This window comes from Takifugu flavidus, chromosome 15 (assembly GCF_003711565.1).
Source record: "Takifugu flavidus isolate HTHZ2018 chromosome 15, ASM371156v2, whole genome shotgun sequence".
Taxonomy (NCBI): domain Eukaryota; kingdom Metazoa; phylum Chordata; class Actinopteri; order Tetraodontiformes; family Tetraodontidae; genus Takifugu; species Takifugu flavidus.
This window is the reverse complement of record NC_079534.1, coordinates 13,234,343-13,247,105: the sequence shown is the minus strand read 5'-3', so window position 1 is coordinate 13,247,105 and position 12,763 is coordinate 13,234,343. Positions and strand designations below refer to the sequence as shown.

Genomic DNA, 12,763 nt, shown 5'->3' with positions numbered 1-12,763 from the left:
AACATGAAGGTATTTTTGCCTTCTGATTATTACTGGGGGAGCATCAGCTTCCGTGAATAAGCCCTCATTTTATGCAAGGTCATTAAACAGCAACCTTTGGCTGATTGAGACCAGAGCTATATTTCTCTTTTGTCTGGCAGATTTCTGTTTCATGTGGCAGTAGATGGTGTAAAAGGTGTGTGTGTGTGTGTGTGTGGTGTGTGTGTGTGTGTGTGCGTGTGCGCGTGCGCGCGTGCTGGAGAGAGAACCAACTTCAACAGCTATTCAACCGTCACAACAGAAATGAAGCCAAATCTGCTTATCACTCTTTTTCACATCATGACGTTGGCGAGCGTCTGCCCGTTTGTATTTTTATTTATTTATTTTTGCAGGACGTGTCCCTTTACACATGAACCCTGTAATGAATCTTCTACAGTAGCCAGGTCTTTCACAGCGTTGGCTCTCATAGTGTCCATTTTGTGTCTCTGTAAATCCCCTCCCACCACATCACCCATCATTCACACAAATGTGGGACAAACGACATCACATCGTGGTCATTTCTGTCCTCGCTGGCTGCTAAAACGTAGTTTCCCATTTACGAGATATCCTCCAATAAATTTAAACAATCCAAAAGTTGATCGATTTTTCTTCAGAGTTTTCCATCACTGACTCGCACCCCGACAAAGATTTAGCGTTTTTAATTTAGCCTTATTGAATAAACTAGGATTTATCATACAGCAATAAAACAAACATCTGATGGAACACATATTAACGGGGGGATGAGAAGATCATTTACTGGTCGATGTATCATTGCAGAACAACTAAGATGGTCTAAATATCTTCAAACATCTCTCAGCTGGACGCTTGTCTGAGTTTAATTGAGTTGTGCTGCGCTAATGTAAGATGCTAAATCTATGCTGAGAAAAGTAAGTAAGACGAGTAGTCTGTGGTTTTTCCTCTAGGCTGTTGCTGCGGTAACCTTCCATCGTACCGTACATGTAATAAACATAGTAGTTTGTAATAAGCGTGTTGGTCACATGACAGATCAGTTCTAACAACACAAACCAGCACAAGATTTTTCACAGAACTAAACCAAATCTATATTTTCTGTCTTTCCAATGGCGCAGTCGTACTATGTTGATATTTCTTTGCAGCAAATAAGCAGCCGTGTCTGCGGAGGACAAAACCTGCGTGAATAAAGACATTCAGGCTCGGTGAAGGTCTCGTACGCAAATGTGCGCAGCGTCATCCATCAAGTGTTTACAACATTAATCATATGTCAGGACTGAGTAGAAAGCAGTACAGATGAATTCATACATTTAAAGGTTAAGACGGGCTGAGCCAGCCTTGACTCAGACACCAACCACTTAGGTCTCCTTCATCCTTTTTTCCGTGACAATCTGACAACAGGGACTAATATATTTACACTGTCAGGATGCTTTCAGCTATTAAAAGTGCACTGTTCTATGTTGGTTTTCAGCTTCTGTGGCTGTAGGTGGAGTGATTAAAGGGGGCTGGTGGGAACTGCAGCATCACAGGTGTTGTTGTAGCGGACCTAATCTTGGTTTGAGCGTCCTGTCAGGTGGAATGATGATTCTGTCATCGGAGGCTGCCTTTGAATCTGTGTTAAAAACAAAACGACAAGCGTCAGTGCACGGTGGACGCTGCATTTCTCCAAAGTTAACCGACAGAATGCTTTACTTATGTCAGAACCGCATACCGCTATGGTAATGGTTGCTATGGTCTTTGTGCTTGGTTACCATGGAAGAATATTGATTTAGTCCTCAAGGGCTGCGGTCACATCCTTGGCACTTTACCTATTGTTATGATAATAAGACCTCCCTGGTAACCAGCGAGTGACGCTGAGCAATCAAATGGATTTCTATTTTCTGGATTTATTTTATTTTTGACGCAATAAGCAACCTGTGGCGTTCTCCAGGTTTAAGCAGACATGTCGGGTGAAGCAGATTAGAGAATGACAACAAGAGTGAAGGGGGGGTGCGTTCTGATTGAGAGAACCCATGTGAGCACAGACACGGGCAACGCAGCCATTCAGCAGTGGGATGGATCCTGACTACTAAAGAGGGAGCGAGAGAGGGACGCTGGGAGAGAGAGAGGACGAGGAATGGGGGAGTGGTAGAGCAGAGAGAGAGGAAGGAGAAAAGAGTGAAAGCCTCCACACGGCAGAATATATATCTGTATGTTAACAGGAATAAAGCTGGAGGTCTCGAAGCAGCGTTAGCGCCTTTGCTGTCGGGGGTGGCCATTAGGCTGTAAGAGGTGGTCTTTCCCATTAACTGAGGATCTGTGCAAAAAGAAGTGGAACCCGCGGAAAGCCGCAAACGCCGGTTGTCAAGCACAGTGTTGGGCTGGTCGGAGGTCTTTGACCCCCCTCGTCTTCATCTGTGGAAGAAAACAGAAGAGCAAAAAGACCCAAGAGAAAAGGGAAGGTGGCAGCGGGGGACGAGTGAGCCGTTTCTCTCTTTATTACCTCCATTCACAAAATCATTGCATCCCATTATCACAGTGATGTAGAGGTATTCTCTGCCATTAGAGGAGGAAGGGTCCCACTGACTGCTGAGGCTTAGCACCTCTCTCAAAAGGCTAGGCTTTTCCATTGAAGTCCCCCCTCCCACACTCATTTCTTGCCCCTGTCCATATGTCTGCTGTTGCCTCTGTTCTCTCTTTTCTCATCTCTTGTATTTTCATCCCTTTTCACACCACTCAGGATTCAGGAGACGTTGCGTATTGGTAGAAGTGGGTGTCTCTCGAGCTGTCATTGTGTTTGGTGTCGCTACAAAGGACAGCGGAGCATTGAAGACGCGGGAGAAACGCAGGGAAAGAAAAGACGGGACAACTGCCGGACGCTTAAATTGTCATGAAAAGTCAACAGTTCCAGAGACTGACAACTATTTTAAGATAGCTGTTTATTTAGACTTCTCAAGAAGCAGCGTCTGAAGACGGCGTCGGTAGGATTCGACTCGTGCTGTTGCTAAGCAAAGTCTTTAACCCGAAGTTCTTGGAGAGGGAGTGCTGCAAACATTCTACAATCATGAAAGAGAGCTCCGAGGAAAGCATTGAAAGCATCAGGCCATCCAACCTGCAGGCTTTTGCTAACATATCCACCCTGCATGGCATGAGTCACATATTCGCCTATGGGCACATGACATTCCGCCGGTTTCTTTGGACTCTCTCCTTCCTGGGTTCACTGGGCTTATTGATGCTGGTCTGCATGGACAGAGTGTTATACTATCTGGAATACCCTCACGTCACCAAGCTGGACGAGGTGGCGGCGACCAACCTCACGTTTCCAGCCGTCACCTTTTGCAACCTCAACGAGTTCCGTTTCTCCAAGATCACCAGGAATGACCTGTATCACGTGGGGGAGCTCCTGGCCCTGCTCAACAACAACTACCAAATAGCAAACCCACACTTGGCTGACCCCGAAGTTCTGGCCGCCTTAAAGGAGAAGGCCAACTTCCAGACCTTCAAGCCCAAACTCTTCAACATGACCGACTTCTACAACCGCACGGGCCACGACATCAACGACATGCTGCTGCAGTGCACCTTTAGAGGAGAGGACTGCTACCCGGTCAACTTCAGCACAGTAAGTCCAGCCTGCCTCGGCTGCTCCATTTCCCCGGAGTCCTGACAGAGTGGACCTTTAATATGTTTAGATATATTGTATTAAACCTAGTCTCACCACTGCTTGAGAAATTTAGTGGAGACATATTGCTGTCACTGGTACTTCGATATAGTCTAATATAGTACTAGACAGGAAGCTGTGGTCGATATTACACTGTGCAACAATCTTCTGGTCAGATGTGTCCTGAGTTGATGCTTTTTTTTTTTCCTGGGTTTTGATGTGAATACAGAAAACAGCTTCTATCAGTTTAGAACTGGGCACTGTTCCTGGGAAAACAATACAAAACGTCAGAAGTTGGTAATCCACATGTATCTAGAACATGTTCTGAATGATCACCTGCTTCCCTTTAAAAGTGGACTCGTATGTGTTTCCCGGCTATGATAAGTTGTGCCAAGGTGAGTCAGTTTCAGCAGGACAGAAGAGCTTATTCGGTGGAGGGTGGTGCTGTGGGTTTTGGGTCCGGTTCTGTACAAGTACAGGTTCTTGCTGTCTGATGGTCTGCAGAAGATTCACCACAGCCCTAAAACAGCCCTAAAACTGGAGAGTCCAGATGACCTGTCCTGGGTGGATTTGTGACTTTTTCCTTACTAGTTGCCACGCCATCCTGCATGAGTGGTTAAAAGAGACTAGACGGGGCCCAAAACAGCAGTAAAACGAGCCTCCTGCGGTTCTGTTTAGTAGCAGCTGAGGTCTGTCCCGTCTGCAGTGGATGTCTGAGTGCTGTGAAAGTGTTTTCTCAGTAGAATAAGGAAGCGCTGTTAAATTTCTATGCGTTTTGTGTAAATGGAACCAACATTTCCCCACAAAGGTTGTGTTTCAGTCTCAAGAGACACATGTTGGTTTGAGCCACTTGTTAAGAATCCAGTCATGGATCCATCACAGAACACAAAAGAACTGAATCTTCTGACAGACATCTATCACAGCTGATAATAAACATCCATTTAATGCTTAGAAATATACAATCTTACACACTCAAAGACTCCGGGCTGATTATGGGGACAGACTTTAGGTCCTGTATAGCAGAAACCAAAGAAACAATAGTAACTTTAAGAGCTTCAGAGGGATTTATGTTAGTGCATTAGTGGCCACTAATGTACAATTCAGTTAATTGCACTCTGAAGTCTTCCTCTAAATGCTTTAGGAGACCTATAATAATTTATATGGAAACTACAGGAAATTCTCAGTTCTTGATTCCCATCACAGATGTCTTCAGACTAAGATTCACGTGCAAACTATTGTGGGAATGATGAATGTTGACCTTGGACAAATGCAGGGAGAGTCCCATTAAGTGGAGCTTGTGAATCAGTTGAGAACTAAAACACATCAAAACGGTTTTTTCATTGTAATAAATGGGAGGACAAAGGGAGGGTAGGATTGTTTCATTCCAGTAATGGCATTCACAATTTCAATCTTTCTAAATGATTTTCTACATGTCATGTTTTTTTTGTTTTTTTTTAAATGAATCCCAGCCTTAATTTCAGTGGCTACTGATGGATTTCAGTAATTGATTATAAAAACGATTTTAGACCTCCAATAGAAGTGTTGTTTTTACATTACCATCCTCTGAAGTTGACTGTATTTAGTCCAGACTGTCTCTGCTTGTAGGGACGAGTAATAATTATAACTGAGGCTTGGCTGGTCACGGTGATGCAGCAGTTAACATTGGCACCATATTGAAAGGTTCTTGTGTCGGTTCCCATCTGGGGCCTTTTGTCCACGTGTGTTTCTACTACTTGTCTGAAGACGTTTTTGTTTATTTACACAAAACTTTTCAAGACGAGAGCGAGCGGCGCTGAGAAGACTGTCGTCTTTCTGATCCTGCTTTAGTTTCCCATGATGCCGCGGTGGTTTTTCTCCCAGCGCTGCAGAGAAAACGGCCATCACAGTTTATGTTTATAATTAAACTTCAATCCATTTTGCTTTTTTCTCTTTTCTTTTTGTGTGTGGATAAGAAATGGATGCTGGTCTTTCATCACCTGACGTGAAACTCCTGGTTATTCCCAAAGCAAATCTAACTAGTTGATATCAGACGTGAGCTTGGACATCAGTTTGTGTGCTTACAGCACCTCTTGAGAGAGTAAACTGGGTGACAAAGGTAATCAAAGTCTTCAATGAAAAGACCTCATTCAGGTAATGTTTAAAATCACATACTGTATCCTTTTAAGCTTGACTATTCTGCACTTGCTCTTCATTGTATCCCATCTAAAACGGTCTTTGTGATGGACCCTCAGAGATTTAAAAAATAAAAAAAAGGATTCCAGTGTTATAAATCTGAAAATTACTAACCAATATGAATGAAGGCCATAAATTAACCATTGATACAATTCTACTTTTGACATCACCATTAATCTGCACTGTATTGTACATGTATAATGCTGCACGAGTGAGCATGAGCGCTGTTGCCCTGTCTGCAAACAGAAATGAATCCACCGACTCTGCTACTATCAAGCTGCTGCTCATCAGAATTTCACTGCAAAGACGCTTCATTCTTAAATCTTGACAGATTGTGATGAGTCACTTTGGGCCTCGTTTCTTTACGTTCCTCACGGCAGCTGGAAATCAGATCGGATCACGGCAATGTTTTCGGATGTTTAGATGCAACTTTTTTCATTTTAAACTAAACCGGGTGCTGAGGGAACGATTGCTGACAGTCGGATTAAGTTTGATCTCCGCAAATAAATGTTGTTTTTATTGTTTTTGGACTCAGTCTTTGACATTTAGACGCCATATGTGTGTAATAGAAACTGTTTACAACATTTAGCGTTACTATGTAGCTGTTACACACATTTAACACATTTAATTTCATCCCTGATAAATGCGGGCCGTTTAATTTAGCGCAGAATTGTTTCTCATGCCTCCATTTCCTGAAGTATGCCTTCTGAAAAATGTGTTTGTGAATATTGGCACATTTACGAACAAACATTGGCATCTGCTGCTGCCGTCCAGCATCTTTCCGGGCGAGTCTGACGCGCATGCTCGGACCTCTGTTTATGGTTCTTCCCACCATGCGGAGATAGAGCAAAGCCAAGTGGAGCTTTAGCTTCATGCACGGGGATCTAGAGTGAGAACGCTTCACAAAGCTCGTGCCCCAACATCGAATTTGCAGCAGCAAAACACTAAAAAATGTGTTCCATACCTGCGGCAGACAGTTTGATTTTTGTTTAGTGTGTATGTGGGCGGAGTTCAGAGCTATGCCCAACACTCAGCTGCTGGAGTTCTTAAAATTGTGCCACAGAAAAAGAACCACTGCAAAGATACAGAGCTCAACTCTTCAACAACTCTTAAAAAATAAGCAAACAAACATGTATATTTACTGGAAGCCCATGCCTGATGGCACCTTTTTAATTACAGCTTAATTCTCATCTGTAATTAATGTCAACACATTTTACACCTACAGATTTGTGTGTCAGAGTTGGGCCAGCCTACATTTCCACGCATCTGACCTGCTGGCAGCAACATCGTTTAAAACATGCTGCATAATCATGTTTACGCTTAAGGTCTTGTGAAATTTCAGTGTTGCAGACTCCAGCTGTTCAAAGGAAGATGTGATAAAGACTTGGTGCAGTAAATATGTCAAAGATTCCCAAACTGAGACTTTGTTATTTTCTCCTGCTATTACACAAGATCTAAAAATAGATCGGTCATGCCGTGGAGACTGAGGAGAGAATTATTTCCGAGATTTTCTAATGTCCATCTGCCGGGTTTAAGCCAGTTTATTGAACATAAATACACACATCGTTGTGGTAACTGCTGCAGGTGATGTGTTTGTGAGCCTTTAAAGGGCTGCTTTGATTGAAATTAAGATGAATTCCAGCCTTTAACCTTTGCAATCTGGCTTCGTTGTTACAGCTGGAAAATCCGATCAAACGAAAGAGCAAGTATTGTGTTAGTAAGTAAATAACCTGTTGTTAGTGTTCATCAGTCCAAGCGATGCAGATAATCATCCCCAAGGCCTCTGAGTTTGTCTTTAATCAGCTATTGTTGCTGGCAGCTCTTCATGGTTTAAATGTCCAAATGCTGCTGCCGTTCATGCAGCATAGACGATCCTGCCTATTTTATTTACTTGATTAAACACATAAAATTAGAAAGTCTAATCGACAAACGTCATGCAGATGCTGCATCTAAGCAACACTTGAATCCTTCATCACACCCAGCAGACCTCATTACTGGAGCCTTGTGATGGTCGGGTGACTTCTCCAGTGCGTGACCCTCCCCGTTCTCCCAGTGACTGCTGGGATAGACTCCAGCACACACTAACTGGGAATAAAGGATGGATGGCGGCAGAGACGACTGGGCTGCTCGTCCGCGACAATATGCCGCAATAATTAAATGTTCCACACACCAACGCTTATATTTCCCTCCGACTAAAGCAAAATTGTTACCTGACTGCCTCCTTTGGATTTTCAGACAAGTATTTGGTCAAAATAAGCAAGTAGCATCAGATTAGTTGCAGCAGAGCAGGCAGGCATTGATACAGTAGGCAGAGGTTAATGTCATCAGATTAATGTTTACGTGAGCAACAGCAGGCATTTGAAGATAATTCTGACTATTGCAAAACATGCCCTTTTTACTGTTCCTGGGGTACAACGCTCACTTTGCACCTTCTGTTTGCATGAGTGCATTTTCCATTAAAGTTCAGCAACACAACGAGGAAGCAGAAATAAATATGTCTGTGGCCAAATCGATTTTTGTATTTTTTTTGCGTCCTGCATGTTCCGAATGTTTATTAATTCCTGCCATTTTCTGCACGGAGCTCGAAAACCGCGTTTCTTAGTTCTTTACAATTGAGTTCATTAAACCAATAATTACACAGACAGAATTATGCTGGAAATAATTTCACCTGCCATTGCCTCGGCTGTGTCGCAGCACCATGATTTGCTGTAGCTCTTATCTCGTTTCCATTAGTCGCCTGTGGTGGATCGTTCATCACTGTCGCCACAGATTTAAACTGTCCATACGCGCTTACGGACTGGGCCGTCTCCATAACGCGTGCATTCATAGTTTCCATTGTCTAAAACGGGGGGAAAATACAACACAGTCTCTTAACTTGAAAACATGAAAGATTAAACTAATTCTCTAGTATGATCTTGGGTGAATTATAATGAAGATTAATCAGATTAATGGCTCTGTCACTAAAGCTAATCCGCGGGCTTCTCTGACCCTTTATTAACTTATCAGTTTGCTTCCGGTTTATATTGTGCTCAGTCATGATTTTTACAAGCATGACAAATGAGATTTAAAGTTTAAAATCCCTCCATTCATGTAGCATCTGAGACCCTTGAGATCCCCTCAGTTCACACAGAGACGATAGTGCTTTTATCCTTAGTCCGAGAGCTTGTGAATTACAAATTCAATAGCATAATCGGTGCTGGAACGTTTTGAATAATACACGGGGGTCTCGTCCTGCCCTGGCCAGCACTCCAACATGCAGTAACTAATTTGGACTTTTTAAATGATGTGATCTCCTGCCGCTCAGTGACCAGACGGAAGGTTAACTTGAACATTTGCTGAAAACTTGACATTTATTTCCTGCGCAATAGCCAACATAAAAGACCAAATATACCACGGGGAGATTAGAATTAGCATAACAAACGGCAACAAAGAAAACATTGTAGCATCAGCGGTGATTCAGAACCGTTGAAGCCGATGCAGGTCATGATGTGAATTCCTGCCAACTGTCTGAGACAGTTTTTACACTGTAGCTGTTGAGCCGAGGCGATGTCTCCCATTCTCCCCGGTGAGTCAGTCCTTCCTTGAGGACTAATTCTTGTCATCTCCTCAGCCACAACTGACAGGGGATTCGTTTTGGACCTGAGAGCCTGCATCCCACACTCACTGCAAACCCAGGAGTCGCACTGTATAGAAGGCTTGAAAATACTCTTTTCTTTTTTTTTTTCTGTTCTCCCTGCTCAGAACTTCTCTTCTCAACTTATTAGTCTCGGTTTTGGGTTTAATAGTTTAAAATACTGCAAAACTCACTGATATGTGGAGAGCCCAACTATTGCAGTAAAATAAAGCTTAAAATTGCCTTTTAAAAAACATTCTTTGAACATTCTGTCTCTGCTGCTAATTCAGATAGATTGAAACAGTTGTTTAGCTTCAGCGTGATACAGATCTAGTCACTTGCCAACCTGTAGCAGCTTGTTGCCATGGCGCTCATCTGTTAGGCACAATCGGCATATGCAGCCTCCTCTAACCTACGGTGCAAGAACAGTTTTCACAGTGGTTCACCTTGAGTGAAAAGAAGCCCTCCATTTTCTTCGTGAATCACCAAGTTGTGGCCAGGTTGAGAGTAAAGTTGCATCTCGGCACCCAGCCGATCGATATGTTGGGGCCGTGACCACCGCAGAGATGATAATAATATACTGTAGTGTGTTCTTTGTACCGTTGCAGTGTGGACCTCCATCACAACAAGCTTCCTGAATGGCCGCCATTCAAATCCAAACAGTAGCAGGTTGATTGAAAATTTAGAATGACAATGGCTCCTATTTGAGCTCGGTTGGGAGCCCACGTCACACCTGTGGCTGTTAATCGAGGGCACTTGAATGTGGACATTATGTCTTTGCAGAGGAGAGCTAGAAATCCTCCGTGTTTCCACGAGTGTCTGCTGTATAGCTTCAGATTTACAGTGAATTCCACACCGATGTAATAACCGAAGGCTGAAATGCCCACTCACTGAAGTGTGATGTGACAGCGGCGCTGAAAGAAGTGCAAACCTGGACGGGTTACACACGTGAAGCACCGCATTTAAACCTGGCAGCGTGTTATTATCTGTAATTGTAATGACCTCGACAGGGAGATTGATGTTGTGCGAGGAGGAGTGGTAGCTCATTTAGTTTGCATTCTCCATCCCTGTGCTTATCTCGCAGCATCTCTCCTCTGCAGAACAGCTCCTACTGTACCTTCCTGTCTTCTGTGTGCGCCTCCATAACTGCAGATTAGTAAACCTCTGCTCCCGCTGATTCATGCTTCTGCCCAACGCCCCCCAAACTGGGGATCAAGAGCGGCCTATTGATCACTCACTTACACACAATAGTCCTGACACAAGTGCACACTTGCACTCTGCGGTGTTACACAACCTGTAAGCAGGCGTTTTTGTTACACACATGTTGTGCTGTGTAGAGTCTTTGTTTAGAGCCAAAGGACAAAGTAATTCCATTTTGCAGATGATCCATGCTAAGCACTTCCAAGAGTAAAGCCTATTAAGAAGCTGACCTGCTCCTCCCTTGGAACTGGCTTTAGGCTACGGGTTTGCTAGATGTGGTTGTTTGATAACCCTCTCTTGTCCGTTATAAAGCATCCTCAAAACTGGTGGCATAGGGTGACAGTGAGGTCCATTCAACACATGCTAAACTGCTCTGTAATGAAGGATGAGTTAAACATCGCTGGCTAGAGCTGAAAGAGATCCGCTCCTCCTCAGTGGGCCAGAAAGCTTTCTGCAGACAAGTCTCACTTATTCTGCTTAGTCAGGCCCGACATGCCAGAGGCAGATGACCGTCTATCTGCATATAAATTAAAGCGCACTGCAATTTTTGCTTTATTATCGTTTCTCTTGCAGACTGCAGTTCCAAAACCAGGAGGTGGTGCCTGTTTCACAGAGGTTAATATTCACATTCCTTAAACGGAGGATTTGTGGCAACTTGCTGGTTGTTTACCATCTCTGTACTGGGCGCCGTATTTACAGCACCAAAATCCCTGTTTTAGTCGGGTGGCTGTATGTTGTGGGACCAGGGGCTGAGTCATATTGCCAGGAGCACTCGCTGTGCACGCTGGCACCCTGTTCAGTGTGGCTCCTGTATTCAGATGATGACTTATCTGTTTTCCTCTCTGCTCTGGTATATTAGTTTGAAATTGAACAATCAGGCTTATTGACTAACATGTCTGGGGAGAATTTCTACATGATATCAGGCCTGTTTAAAAAAAAAACCTTTTTTATTTGTCTTGTGTGAAGCTGTTAAGACTTCTTCACAATTCAGCTCAGTGATGGCAAATGTTTGCACAGCCGACAGCGGGGATGCATCCTTATAAGCAAACCATTTTTGAGGAAAGAATCAATGAGCCTTAATGTTAAGCTCTAAAAGTGCCACATCACGGAGGGACAGACACAGTCGCACCAGTTTCATTCATCACCTGCTGGTTTACTGACAAAATGTCTTCATACAATGAAACCAGGTTCCCCCTGTAACTTCTATATGATTTACTTAGGTCTGGAATTAATTGTGATTTGAATTGATGCATTTAGCTGTGAGCAGCTCTAATTTAGTGGTGCAGGATGTGTAAATCAAGCAAATTTGTCTCCTTGTTGTGTTGCAGTCAGCCATCGGAGCTCCTTACACAGCAGATGACAGACTTTCTCTAGCACAGAGTTGGGTGTTGGGGAGAAAACCAGAGCTTTAATTTTAGACCCAAACGGCAGTTTTTGTACGGGCAAAACTTGAGGCTGCACCGACCACAGGAGTACCGACGGACGTCATTTTGCAGGCTTCATCCAGATGGTTGTCTCGTCTTCCTCCAACACTAAAGATCAAACTGTGTGTTACACCAGCAGTGTTTTATCCCTCCAGAGCAGGGGTGGGCATCGAGGGCCGTATCCGAGCCAGACTTTCTGTCCTACAGGTAAACACTTTCACCTGGGGTTCCATTTACCTTGGCGAAAGCGTTTCCTGCCTGGTAGGATGCAAATCCTGGCTTGAATTCAACCTTCGAGGAATGGATTTGACCTATGATTGGCAAGTCTAATCCATGAAGACTAGAATCCAGCCAGGTTTTGCATCCTACCAGGGAGAAACCGCTTTCACCAAGATAAATGGAACCCCAGGTGAGCGTGTTTACCTGTAGGACAGAAAGTCTGGCTTGGATACGGCCCTCGAGGACTGGATTTGCCCACCCCTGCTCCAGAGCATAGATAAGTCAAAGTTGAGCTTGCTGATCTGAATTGAAGATGCAGAATCAGAAACTATCTCTTTCATTGTTAGAATGAACTCATTGTGGGTCTGATAATAGTCCTTTGTTCACATCGATTGGAAGCTTCTGGAGAGCGTTTATTTATTTAAATTTCCTATTTTTCTGTGCTCATTGTCAGAAACAACTGAATTGTCTTATACAGTTAAAAATATTGAATTATGTTTAATGTTTAAA

General features: G+C 43.6%; 2 protein-coding genes across 6 annotated transcripts in view; one reads left to right on the top strand and one right to left on the bottom strand.

Annotated features, from left to right (window-relative positions):
• Positions 1–12,763, top strand: part of asic1c (acid-sensing (proton-gated) ion channel 1c) — a 63,346-nt gene that overhangs the window by 1,683 nt on the left and 48,900 nt on the right. For 2 of the 4 annotated variants that reach the window (XM_057056269.1, XM_057056268.1), the window contains exon 3: positions 2,708–3,586. In XM_057056269.1, the coding sequence (XP_056912249.1) occupies positions 3,032–3,586 (555 nt within the window). In that variant the 5' untranslated portion in view covers positions 2,708–3,031. Of the gene's footprint in view, positions 1–2,014; positions 3,587–12,763 lie in introns of those variants that run through there. The other 2 variants (XM_057056267.1, XM_057056266.1) reach the window with 2 other exon arrangements.
• The window catches only part of LOC130538561 (trichohyalin-like), a 121,946-nt gene that overhangs the window by 88,225 nt on the left and 20,958 nt on the right, over positions 1–12,763 (bottom strand). The window lies entirely within an intron of this gene.